At 48.0% G+C, this 12624-nt stretch overlaps 2 protein-coding genes across 15 annotated transcripts; one reads left to right on the forward strand and one right to left on the reverse strand.

Moving 5' to 3' along the window:
- Nucleotides 1-292: 292 nt before the first annotated feature.
- On the reverse strand, nt 293-1200 carry LOC134012354 (beta-microseminoprotein-like). The gene is made up of 4 exons (XM_062452146.1): nt 1120-1200; nt 934-1012; nt 693-831; nt 293-556 (listed from the first exon to the last, which is right to left on the reverse strand). The coding sequence occupies exons 1-4, from the start codon at nt 1120-1122 to the stop codon at nt 430-432; spliced, it is 348 nt and encodes a 115-aa protein (XP_062308130.1). The 5' UTR covers nt 1123-1200; the 3' UTR covers nt 293-429.
- A 231-nt stretch (nt 1201-1431) lies between these two features.
- kansl3 (KAT8 regulatory NSL complex subunit 3) lies at nt 1432-12475 on the forward strand. Of its 14 annotated transcripts, none has more exons than XM_062451305.1 (22): nt 1432-1660; nt 1975-2237; nt 2419-2610; nt 2938-3028; nt 3511-3696; nt 3882-4013; nt 4368-4484; nt 4584-4682; nt 4846-4917; nt 5218-5292; nt 5649-5806; nt 5916-5979; nt 6112-6300; nt 6616-6772; nt 7072-7149; nt 7328-7507; nt 7658-7778; nt 8028-8155; nt 8620-8723; nt 8869-9061; nt 11019-11059; nt 11198-12475. In XM_062451305.1, the coding sequence occupies exons 2-22, from the start codon at nt 2026-2028 to the stop codon at nt 11297-11299; spliced, it is 2691 nt and encodes an 896-aa protein (XP_062307289.1). In that variant the 5' UTR covers nt 1432-1660; nt 1975-2025; the 3' UTR covers nt 11300-12475. The 14 variants fall into 14 exon arrangements, with proteins under 14 accessions (XP_062307289.1, XP_062307287.1, XP_062307285.1 ...); XM_062451303.1 differs by lacking the exon at nt 11198-12475 and adding an exon at nt 10384-10514 and having other exon boundaries at nt 1436-1660; nt 6112-6333; nt 11019-11065; XM_062451301.1 differs by having other exon boundaries at nt 1439-1660; nt 6112-6333.
- The last annotated feature ends 149 nt before the right edge of the window (nt 12476-12624 follow it).

Consider the following 12624-nt stretch of genomic DNA (forward strand, 5'->3'; position numbering starts at 1 on the left):
CTCTCCCTTGTAATTTGCTTGACAGTGAATAGCCATCATGGTGAGTGTCTGTCTTTTAATGAAGGTGTAAGGCCTTCATAACGCAGTTATAATAATAATCTCAATCTTATGATGCGTCATTGAAATGTTTAATATTTCTTCCTCCTCTCTTCCTCTTAAGAGGTCACTGGTTCTTGCTGTGCTCCTGTGCGCTCTACCTTCAATGCTCGACACTGCCTGCTTTTTCGCTGGGTTTCCAGGTGAAAAACCAAGCCAACTGTCTTGACACAAAATAAGCAGTAAAGCGTTCGCACACAGTTCATATTTGTATTTTTATTAGGTGAAACTCAGTGTCAGGATGCAGCTTGACACATCTTGGTTACATGAGATGACACACATACAGGGCGACACAATTTCATTCACTTCACAGTAACATAAAGAACTGCATCATTATCCCACAGCGCTGATGATCCCACACTCAGTGGATGGATCGTCTTTTTTATGGATAATATGTTTACATGTTTTCTGATCAAACTCAGAGACACAATCATCCGGGATTGTAATACCAGTTGGATATCTGCAATTAAATAGCATCATTAAAGTTAGAGTTAGCATTTCAGCCAACTTAAATGTCCCAGCAGTGTTACAGATTAGGAATGTTCTTTTAAAAATATGTAACAGAAATCTAGGTCTTTTGGGATCTCAGTACTCACGCGTGGCAGCAGCTCATTTCTGATTTAATGTTCTTTGATGGTCTAGAGATACAACTACATTCCATACAGTCGCGGTTTCTCCAGTTGTAGCCCGCAGCATACCACGTCTTATCTGCGCTGTCCCAACAATGGGTCTTGCCTGAAAAAAATAAAGATGTCATTAAAAAAATTACAATAAAACATCAGCTGTGTGTTTGTGTTTGTTTTATTTCATGCTTGTTTGGTTGGGTTTGTCTTTTACCTGTAGTCTGAGTCATGAAGCATGCAGCGTTGAGCATTGAAGGTAGAGCGCACAGGAGCACACCAAGAACCAGTGACCTCTAAAGAGGAAGAAAGGAGGAAGAAAAGTTAAACATTCCAAAGACACATCAAGGACGACATCTACATTATCTACGCCGTACACCTTCATTCAAAGACAGACACTAACCATGATGGCGTTTTCAGTGTGGAGTTGGAGCGTGCACCGCTGTTTTTAAGATTTGTCCCAGATTAACCTTTGGAACTGAACAGAAAAACAGCATGATATACTGAAGCAAAGTTCTGTTCCTGGCAGACAAGCCACCTGGTCCTTTAATAGTAGGTTATTGACGTGTTTATTTTGCAGATTCAAGAACGTTTGGTTTACACTGTGCGACAAGTAAAGACGTGACCAGCTGTTTTTTCTAAAGTTATATATTTTCAATTCCGACATACCTACAGTAACTTATGTGTGACAAATAAATAGACCTATCGTTCGGTCCGCAAAATCCGTTCCGTGTTTTGCATGACTTCGGTGGCGCGTCTCCTGCTAATGCAAAACAAAAGGAAATCGGCCACACTATCAGCAAGCGGCGGAGCTTCACGCAAGCTAACATATTAGCTGGAATGTTTTGACTACCTTTAATAATACACGGAAACAAGTACATTAATTCTACACTATTTTTCGTACATTTACATATTATTAAAGCAAATGGAAAGAATGCAAAAAGGTGAGTAGCTAGCTGGAAGAGTTACTCGCGAGACATGACGTTCTGTAGAGCTACCAGCTAGCTAGAGCTAACTAGCCAGTTAGCTCTTTCATGTTAGTAAGGGAATTGCTGCAAGTGTTACTCAAATCAAATGTTTATTATTGTGTTTTGAGTGGCCCTGTATCTAGCAAATTGTATGGGGGACAAAGTAGCATTACCTAACACTAGCTATCTTGACATGGAGTTAGAGCTTGCTGGCATGCTATGCTAACTACGGCAGGCCATGACGAGGGTGTTTCAGATGCTATTCCTTAACATAATCTTTCGTTTTTCAGGCTTTTGTTAAAACCCTTCCAAATACTGGACCGTCGGGGACCTGGTGGAGGATGCACCGGGGTGCGGACAGGGATTTCCAGATGTCCACACGGAGAATGGGGACATCTTTGTTATTCCAGCTCTCGGCCCACGAGCGCGAGCTCGACTTGGTGTTCCTGGACCACAGCTATGCCAAACCGTGGAATGCCCACCCGGACGCTAGCAGTGCCCGACCCACTCGCATGCTGTTCGTAACACCCCGTCGCCAGCCTGATTCCTCATTGTGAGTATTTGTGTATTGAGCTGTTAAATACAGAACCGCAATAGAAAGTGGCATGTCTGTGAAGCTTAGGTCTGATAGCGATACTTATAAGACCAGCGTCCAACCTTAATGACAATATCAATGTGTTTTAACTTTTAAGTCAGTCGTTTCACCGTGTTTAATCCGATTTGGGTGCTTACAGGTGTAATGTCATCTCTTCTAGGGAATCGGACCCATCCATCGATGTAGAAACTGTCACACCTACGCCAGTGCCGTTGTATGACAACCACAAGGCTCGTAGTGTGATGAAAGAGTGCGAGCGCCACGTCTTATTCGCGCGCACAGTTGCAGATGGCCCCCCACCACCTGATGACTGGGAAGAACACATCAACAAGTCAGTTAAAGAAAAACTCCAACTGCAATCTTATGATCACTCTATGCTCCTACAGCAGACCCATGAACCCAATATTTCTCTACAGTATACATGTAAACTATACCTTTCTACTGCATACCTATGACCCTATATCCTCATACTGTGTACATACAAGCCCCATATTCCTCTTCAGTATACCTGTGAAACATATCTTGCCGCAGTATACCTATACACGTTATGTTTCTAAATGTCTCTTATCACTTGGACTTGTTATGCTACCTGGCATGTACTGGTTTATTTGTGTCAATCTCTGCTGTGAGTTGTGATCCTCATTTTTCCTCATTGCAGGACTGGATGGTCACTATCGCAAAATAAATTATTCAACAAAGTTCTGAAGGCCCTGCAAGCAGAAAGGTTGGCCCGGTTGGCCAATGAAAACGTGAGCTTGCGACCTCTGTGTCTGATTTACTATTGGTTGGACATGTGGCTGTTTGATACAAAAAAAAACTTTAGTTCCTTCAGATATCGCCTCAGGCAAAATATTAACACCAAGATGTAATGGAGGACATTGACTGGGCAGTGTTTCCCCACAGCTTTCTGTCTCTACATGGTCACCTGACCATGTAGAGACAGAAATGACATGCTGTCGTGTAAATAAGATAAATAACAGAAGGCCATTTAGTTTGTTTAAGAGCAAGCTATAGAGCTGTTTTATAGGAATGGTAACCTTAAATGACTTATTTTGTGATCTGGCGCTATATAAAAAAAATAATATATACAAAATAAAATAAAACGTTTTTTTTTTTTTTTTTTTAATTAATTTGACCTTTTAGGGGGGGCGGGGGGTGCCCCCTAATATAATGGTATGGGAAACACTACTGGGACTGTGGCGTCTCCCTCACCATCCCTCTTTCCCGCCAGGCCTCCAACGAACCGGTGCTTCGAAGGATCGCCGTGGACAAGTGTGCCAGGAAGGTGCGTCACGCGCTAGCTAGCGTGAACTGGGACACCAAGCTAACCCAGTGGTTGCACACCACCATGATCGAGTCTCTCAGCCTGGCCATGCTGGCCGCGTACCTGGACGTGCTGCAAACACTCAAGAGCAAGGTAGCCTGTCTGCCGCGCGCGCCATTCATCTTTCACTTTGTATTCAAAGTTTAGAAATGAGGGTGTTTCATTATGTCTCGTAGATCAGCATAAGAAACATGAGAGTTGGATTACGCTGTAGATCGGCTTATGCCAGGTTCTTGACTTCCTGTTCCTTTCCCATGTGCGTGTGTGTGTATGTGCAGCTGCCCTCCCTGATAGACAGGATGCTGCAGACGTCGTCGGTGAAGACGGGAGCCGCGGGTGCGGAGGCCCTGTCCCTCCTCCTGAAGAGGCCCTGGGACCCCGCCGTGGGAGTGCTGTCACACAACAAGCCGGTACCATACCCCTCCTTCTCTCACGCCCCTTTCAACACATTTACATTTAGTCATTTAACAGATGATCTTATCCAGAGCGACTTACAGTAAGTACAGGGAAATTCCCCCGAGGCAAGTAGGGTGAAGTGCCTTGCCCAAGGACACAACGTCATTTGGCACGGCCGGGAATCGAACTGGCAACCTTCTGATTAATAGCCCAATTCCCTAACTGCTCAGCCATCTGACTCCCCTACAAACACGGTGTTCTTAGGTTTTGGTACACCTTTTTTTTTTTAGGGCTGTCCCCAAATCCCTGACGCCTTTCAAAGTGGGATGCCGACTGAACTCTTCTCTGTGTGTGTTTCTGTGCTTAAGAGCAAGCTGCCTGGCTCCCCCCTCATCCTCATCGCTCCGTCTGGGCCCACCAACCCTGCCTTCTCCACCTCGCGCAGGATGAGGTTCTGGCAGTCCCAGCTGTCCTGCCTGGGAAAGGTCTGGAGCCTGGAGCGTGTACATTTGTAGCTTACGCCAAAACCTCATTATCCTCCCCACTTGAGGGTGAAGTTGTGTAACACGCATTGTTCCTCTCAGGTAATCCCAGTCAACACCCATGTGAACAGCGGGGCCAATGTGGGCATCACACAGTGTCTGGAACACATGCTGGGTACTGTCAGAGCCAAAGTTATCGAGGTACCGCTGTTATGTCAACCTAAAACTACCATTGATAGAAATGTGTAACTAAATGGATGGTGCTTTTCCATTTTAGTAGTATTAATAAAACATATAGCTTTTAAATAGATTTGGGGGCCATACTGAGTCTTCATGGTTCTGTTTGTTTCCATGTTTTCATCAGGTCCACAGTCACTTCCCCCTCAAACCCATCATCCTGGTTGGCTGGAACGTGGGCGCGCTCATTTCCTGTCACGTGAGTCTGCTCTCGTGCATTCTTGTTTGCCTGCTGTTTCATACCTCTCAGGAAAAGGGCCTCCCACCTCTCCAACACTAATTTAGCACAGCTGATGCTAATAATTAGCTGGTGGATCAGGTTACTAGTGTTGAAGCAGTGTGGTTGGAGCATTATTCAATTGGAGCTTATAGAATACAAAATCCATCCAAAACAACCCCTCTTCTGTGTTAGCTGTGGATGAAAGCGTCTCCTAAACGAATACATCAGCTTATAGACACAATGTCAAAATCTGTAATGAAGTGTTCTGCTGTTTCCCAGGTGTCTCTCATGGAGTACCTGACCGCCGTGGTGTGCCTGGGCTTCCCTCTGATGTCAGCGAGCGGACCCAGAGGGGTAGGCAACATCTTCCACGTCTTCAAACGTCCCCTCTCTCCCTCCCTTACGGTTCCTGGCTCTTCACTGAATCTCTCCAAATGAAACAAATGCCCTTAGAAAAATATCGTAAAGGAAGATGTGATGATAAGGCGGGTTGGTGGGTTTTATCCAGGGTGCGAATAACGGGGGGGTTTGCCCCCCCCCCCCCCCCCCCATTAAGACTTGGACCCCCCCAGAAGAGGTAAAAACAACAGGTCGGGGGGGTCGATACATGCCCCGGAGAAGAAGTTGACCCCCCCAGAATGTCATTGTATAATTCACACTCTGGTTTGATCCTAAGAGACTGATGGTGTGTGTGTGTTGTGGGCTGGCAGGATGTGGACGACCCTCTGCTGGACATGAAGACTCCGGTGCTGTTTGTGGCGGGTCAGAACGCCCTGCAGAGCAGCACGGAGGCCATGGAGGAGTTCAGGGACAAGCTGAGGGCCGACAACAGTCTGGTGGTGGTGGGAGGAGCCGACGACAACCTCAGGTTCGGACGCCGCTCCCTCACCCCCCCCCCCACCCTCCACTGTTCAGGGGTTTAAAGGCGTTGCCACGTTTTCCTCTCATTCCTGTTGAAATGGGCTTCCCCTCCGCAGGATCAACTCCACCAAGATGAAGTCTGAAGGTCTCACTCAGACCATGGTGGATCGATGCATTCAGGTGAGCCCATGTCTGTCTCATCCAGAAAATCTGCTGTTTAACTGAAGACTTTTGTCTGGCCGGCTACTTTTCTGAAAGTCAAAAGTGATAAACCATCTCTCTCTCTCCTCCACTCCCTGTACCCGTGGGCAGGACGAGATAGCGGACTTCCTGTCGGGGGTGCTGACGCGGTCGGAGGGCCACGGGCACAGCCCGGGGGAGATGAGAGACCTGGACACGGAGAAGAAGAAGAAGCCCCGCCGGGAGCTGCCCTTCGACCTGGAGCGAGGGCGGCCCTCGTCCCCCGCCCTGCGCGTGCCCATCTCCCCCTCAGGCTCGGAGGTCAGGCCTACCGACGCTCTCCACTCTCTCATGGTTAGCAAGGCAGCTGGAGCCAGGACATACATACACGCATGCATATATACACACACACACACACACACATCCCTCCAGGATATATCCTGGAGGGATGGGGGAAGGTTCTAGCTGAGTGGTTAGAGCACTTCAGATCAAGGGATCGCAGGTTCAAATCCCTCCTGTACTGTACATTGTCTGGGATGAAAGCGTCTGCGAAATTCGCCCCCTAAGTTCTCATTCTCCCATGTGTTGTCGTTCTGTCCCCTCACCCGTGCTCCTGTGCATGTCCTGTGTCCTCAGGACCTGTCCAGTGTGTGCAGCAGTCCCACCTCGAGCCCCAAACCAAAGACGTCAGGCCTGTCCCCGGCACAGAAGTCCAGTCTGATCACAGCCACCCAGCTCCTCAAGACCCACATGCAGAGGTCCGGGACCGTGCTCACGCACAAGCAGGCGCAAGGTTTGTACGCCGCAACGCACACACACACACACAGAGCTCTCACCTTCATCCCACTTTGTTGTGTGAGCTTGTCACAGTGAGTCATTACGTTTCGATCCTGCTCTGTTTGTGGGACAGTAGAGATGAATGCAACCTTTCGCTGCTGGAAAAGAAAGGACGAAGAGCTGTTTGTTTCGACGTTCTCGTCCTGGTTATAAGCCACGCCACCTGTACGTGAACGAAGTCCTTTAAACCGTCTCTTCTGCACTTTCTCTCTTTCTGCCGCTGTCTCTCCGTCTTTCGTTTCCAATTCCTTCCAGCTCAGTTTGCTGCTTTTATGAAACAAAACATGCTTGTGAGGAAAAGCCTTCCTCCTGGCACCCCCTCCTGTGTCTTCGGTAAGTCTCTCTCCTCCCTCCTTTTCTCCCCCTCCCCTCTTCTCTTCTTTCACCTCCTCGAATCCCGCTCTTTTCCCCCTTTCGAGCGCACAGGGTTGGCATCGTTCAGGGGGTCAGCATGGGTTGCTCGCGGGCTGTTGCGCGACTGTCTAACGTCACGCTCGTGTGTGTGTTGCAGTGCCCGTGTCCAGCGAGCAGACGGAGGGCCTGGACAGGGACGAGCTGAGGACCCACGTGAAGAGGAGGCAGTCTCCCAGCCCCAACACCACCAAGAGCGCCAAGAGGGCCAAGATCAAGGTGACCATCGTGTCCCACGGAGAGACAGCAGGGGGCGCCATCAGCTCTGCTGCACAGGAAGGTGGGTGATGGCTTCTTCTTCTCTGTACAGGAAAGTGTGATGGCTCTGGATGGTTTTCTATGAGCTTATAGCTACTATCGTAGAATGTCATGTATTCATCTCGTAACATATGGCATGAAGTGATTTTGTGTTTTGGTGGCGTCCCGTCAGGAAGGCTAAAGCAGGCTGTGTCTCTCTCCCCAGCGGGGGCGTCTGGGAAGCCCCTCAGCGTGAGCGTGGGACACACCGTGTCTGGAGCCAAGGAGCTGTCTGGCCTCCTCACAGCCCAGCGGTACGCCTGGTCCGCACGCACTCTCACACACACCCTCCATACCCAACACACACACACAGGAATGAACATGTCACCTGGCTGGGGCAGGTTTGATGCTAATGGATTGATGAGTAGTGGACTCTGGCTGGAAGGTTTTTTTGTTGGATGGAAAGTAAAAAAACACAAACACTTTACGGAGAGTGGAGTCTCCCTCCAGCCAGCCCTGATGCCTGAGCAGCTTTGAGGAGATGGTTATGTGTGTCGCTGCAGGTCGGGTAGCCTCTCAGAGGGGTGTAGTGCCCTGGCCTCGGGGGCCGGCCCTTTCCACCACCTGCAGACTTGCATGGTGTCAGGTTCCTCCTCACCAGTCCAGGCGCAAGCTCCTGTTACTGCCCAAGGTATCTCCTGCCCACCGTGCTTCCTGCCCACGTGGCCTCTCTCTGCCCCTGCCATCCTCTGCCCACATGCCAGGCCCTGAATCGGGCGCCCCAGCACACAGGGTGCCTCACAAAAACTCCAAACATTGCAAAGTCTGAAAAGCTTAAATGTACAGTTTTTAATTTTATTTCAAGTCAGACACACAGGGGCTCAGCAGGGAGGGGTGGGGAGAGACCTGTATCATGATAATTGGAACATTCTGTGAGAACATTTCGTGAACACAGCTCTTAAGTAAACATTGTTATTGATTTCCTATGATATCACCTACAACTTGGACTTTTGGACAGTACCTACATCAAATATACCAGCTCCCCTAGTTCACCCGCAGCCAAAAATGTCAGGCGTTGTGTTCGCTCTGGTGTTGGCCGGGCCCTAACTCAAACTCCCTCCTCGTCAACTCTCCCTGTCCGTCTGTCCATTCCAGCTTCCGCCAGCAGCCTCCTTCAAGGCCTAAGTTTCAGTCTCCAGGAGATCGTCACCAAGTCCCCTAGCCTGCCCTCCACAGCAGCTAACATGGGATCCACTCAGGTACCTGTTGGCCAATGCACCCTCATCAATAGACTTACCTCAATACTTTGCGCATATAGTATGTCCTCAGTAATATTAGATGACACAAATGACATGTAGCGTTGAGTGATGTTAACTCTGTGTGTGTGTGTGTGTGTGTGTCCAGGCTCCCAGTGGGAAGCCCCAGGTCCTGGGCTCCATTGGCCCAGGCAGCAGCACCTTGCTCCGGGCCCTCCCTGTGGTCTCCACCGGAGGGGTGTCCAAGACCACCGCCATCCACCAGCTCCTCACCAACGGAGGGCTAGCCAAGCTGGCCAGCAGCCTACCCGGCCTGGCGCACATCTCCACCCAGAGCGCTGGTATGTCTCGCACTGCCAAACCGCGACGGCCGCGCTGAATATCCACGGGGGTCGACCCCCACCCCCCCCCCCCCCACCCCCTGTAGCGGCAAGGCTCTAGAATAGCAGGCACCTGGTCAGGTTACTATGGCTACAGGGCAGCTATAGGAACCATAGGGACGGCATTCTCTAGAGGGTGCGTGTTTGTGTCTGGGCAGTTTTCCTCATCTAGATGGGTGAGTCTCCACCACAAGCTGAAGTGTAGCGTCTTAGGTTCAGGTAATGGATGAGGCTGTTTTGAAGAGCCCCGGCCTTTCAGTGTGAGATGAGCCGTACAGAAAGCAACAGCCGAGAGCCCGAGCCAGACGAACGATGCCATGTTGACATGAGTCACGTTATTACATAATGTTTATGTACATTAGAAGGGGACGTCTCCTGATGATCGAAATGCTAATAAGTGAATGCGTGAAACTGTTTGGATGCCAAAACACCGAATGTGTTTTCAATAATTGTGAAATGAAAGGGTATTAAAAAAAAGATACAAATATGAATCGGTGTGGAATGGGATTCACGCCATTGCGTGTTGGCCATTTTGAATAGCGGCCGACTGTCACACGAGGATTAGTGTGCTTGGTTCAGACTGCATTTCTTTTACCAGAGCTGTCCACCAGTTCGAGCGACCTCTTTCCTGTTTGTTCTTCATTTTGTTTGCTTGTTCCTTCATGTTAACATCTGTTACAACCTTTTTTAAATCATCGTCAAACAAGCAAATCCATGACCTTAGATGCACACGCTACCATTAAACAGGGTAAATATGTTTGGAAGTTGAAAAAAAAAAAAAAACAATAAGAAGCCACAGTACAGCATGTGTTGTCCTCTTGCCTTGTCATTGCAATAAAGACTGCAACAAATCCACGCATCCATCTCTCTTGTTTTGATTGTGCAACGGGTGTCGCAATCTTCCCTGTCCCTTTGTTTCCGGCCTTTTCAGTTGTCTTTGTTTCTGCGTCCTGTGCGTAGTCCGATCTTTCCACGGCTGTCATGCTAGCAAACTGGTTAAAACCCTGTTAAGTATTGATGAGGATCGTCTGTCTCCACATGCTGTGGAGGAGAGAGCCGTGTAGAAAGGGTGCTCACAGCTGTGGCCGAAGTCAAATGCCGTCTGAACATGAGAGAACTGAGAGGAATTGGCAGCTTTTCCAATAATTTTATTTCATTTAGCTTGACACTTTGATGCAAGGCAACACACAAGGATAAGGGGGATTTGAACCTGGGACCTCTCGGTCTGCAGTTAGGTGGGCTACCTCTGAGCTATACCCAGACAGGTTTTGTGTTGTTGGCAGCTGCAGGGCAGAAGCCCCCCCCCACCACTATAACAGTGACACTGAGGGGACAGCCCAGCCGGGTGGGGTCTCTCTGCCAGTCCGGGGAAGCGCTGACCCTGGCAACGGTTTCCAAGCAACCCGGCACCAAGGTGGGTCCACTGACTCTTGTCACATGTTTTGCGTATTTTAGATTTTGTAAGAATGGATTTTTGCATGTTTGCAATGGGGTAGTGTTAGTTCAGCGTTGGCCCTGACTTCCTGTCTGTTCTCCTTTTATGTTTGTTTGGAGTTTTTTTTTTTGTACATTTTTGTTTATCGAGTGTTGGTGGTGGTTTGTGCAGTGCTGACCTTTCACGTTCTCCTCACACTGCCCACTTATCGAAATGGAACTCCTGTTCCTGAGCAGACCCACTGCCATGGTAACCATATGGCCTGAGATCACGGATAATTGTGCTGTTATCTCTGCCACTTCTTTTGATAAGAGTTGTCTCATTCACCGACAATACAATCTAAGTTTTTTACATACAGTAGAATTAATGATGTTACATGTAAATCTGGTGGGTTGTTTTGATGGTCCGATGAGTAAATCGGTTCATCATCAGTCGTCCTGTTTCCCAAAGTGCAACTTTTTGAGTTGTTGATTTCCTTTGCAGTGACACCGCCCAGTACTCTGTCAGGTCACATGCTCCACAAGGTGCTCGGGATGTTCCGACTGATGCGCTGCACCAGAACCTCACCGCAATACCGTCCCTGTCCCTCATCCGACATGGATCTCCAGCGTCTTGACAAGACCAGCTTTTCGTGTGCCTATATGACAGTTACAAGTCACAAGGTGCTCGGGATGTTCCAGCCTGCCTCGACTGATGCGCTGCACCAGAACCTCACCGCAATACCGTCCCTGTCCCTCACCCAACATGGATCTCCAGCGTCTTGACAAGACCAGCTTTTCGTGTGCCTATATGACAGTTACAAGTTAACACGATATTGAGTGAAGAAACCCTTTTATCCAAAGTGACGTAGGAATAATGCATGTAGAAAGCACAGAAGACCACGGGTCAGAAGTGCGTCGTTCTAACAGTATTTCGGTGGTCAGAGTCAAGAAACGGTCTCAACGCTCACTAACTACAGTTTCTCATCCTTCACCCCCTGGTATATGCTCATTGATGACTTCAAATAGCTTGGCTTAAAAGTATTCTTTCTTATTTTACATGGTCAACAGTGTGTTTGCTTGTTATTCAGTGTTACTATAATGGAATGGCAGTCTGTTTGGCTTCAACTGTGTAAGTGAATCTTATCTTGCAGGGCTGGCTTGTCTCAACCATTTTATGATTATCTCAGCAAACATTTTGTCAACTGTGAAATTATCTTTTAAGTAATTCTCAGAAGTGTTTTCTTTTGAGTGGACATTCAAGGTTTTTTTATTTGCAGGGGATGTGAAACAGGTAGGGAGGAGCCCAAATTAAACATGTTTTCTAATTAACTTATAAAGTGTTTTTAGAGAGAATGAAGAATTGCTCAGTGTATTTTGTAAGTTATTTACTTTGCTCTCACATGACTTGAAATGTTCATTCCATTTTTTTTTTTATACAATTTTTTAAAACAGCAATTATCTGTTCTTTTTTGAGCATGGCAAATTATCTCAACCTTATTTCAGTTCAGGGGGACAGTGAGTTAGTTGTCTTTCACACACAGATTTTTCCCCAGCGTTTGTCTGTAATGGTGTAGCTGCTTAGGGCCCCAGCTGCAGTGTAAATACTCTCATTTAAGCAGACATCCTCTCTCATCAGGCACACATGGACAGTGGTCAGACAAGACAGAAAGGGAGAGTGTGGTTCTGTGCTTATGTAAGCCAGGCTTTGTGTGTGATAAGCAGGGGATAAGTATGCCAGTCAGGATGGAAGCCAGCGAGTGCTGTTGACTAACCTACACTGTCCCATTCCTTCAAGCAGTACAGTCTCATATTCACTATCACCCAGCCTCTGCCACACCACACCAAGGAAGCTTGTGTGGATCAGGGACAGGTTTGGGGAGCCTTGTAAACAGGCTTGGGTTCACAGTGGTATTTATCCTATATGAGTTGAGTAGCCTACTTGGGTACAGTAAACATTTAATAAACTGATATGTGTTGGTGCTCACTTGTGGTTAATTGTTTTTTTTCAGCGTTAGGTTCAGTGTTGTTTTCTAAATACCCATGACTGGTCTGGTATATGATCATTCCAAGTGTTAACAGATATCGCTTAAAACAGTGCAGCACTGATA

Source organism: Osmerus eperlanus, chromosome 25, assembly GCF_963692335.1.
Source record: "Osmerus eperlanus chromosome 25, fOsmEpe2.1, whole genome shotgun sequence".
Taxonomy (NCBI): Eukaryota; Metazoa; Chordata; class Actinopteri; order Osmeriformes; family Osmeridae; genus Osmerus; species Osmerus eperlanus.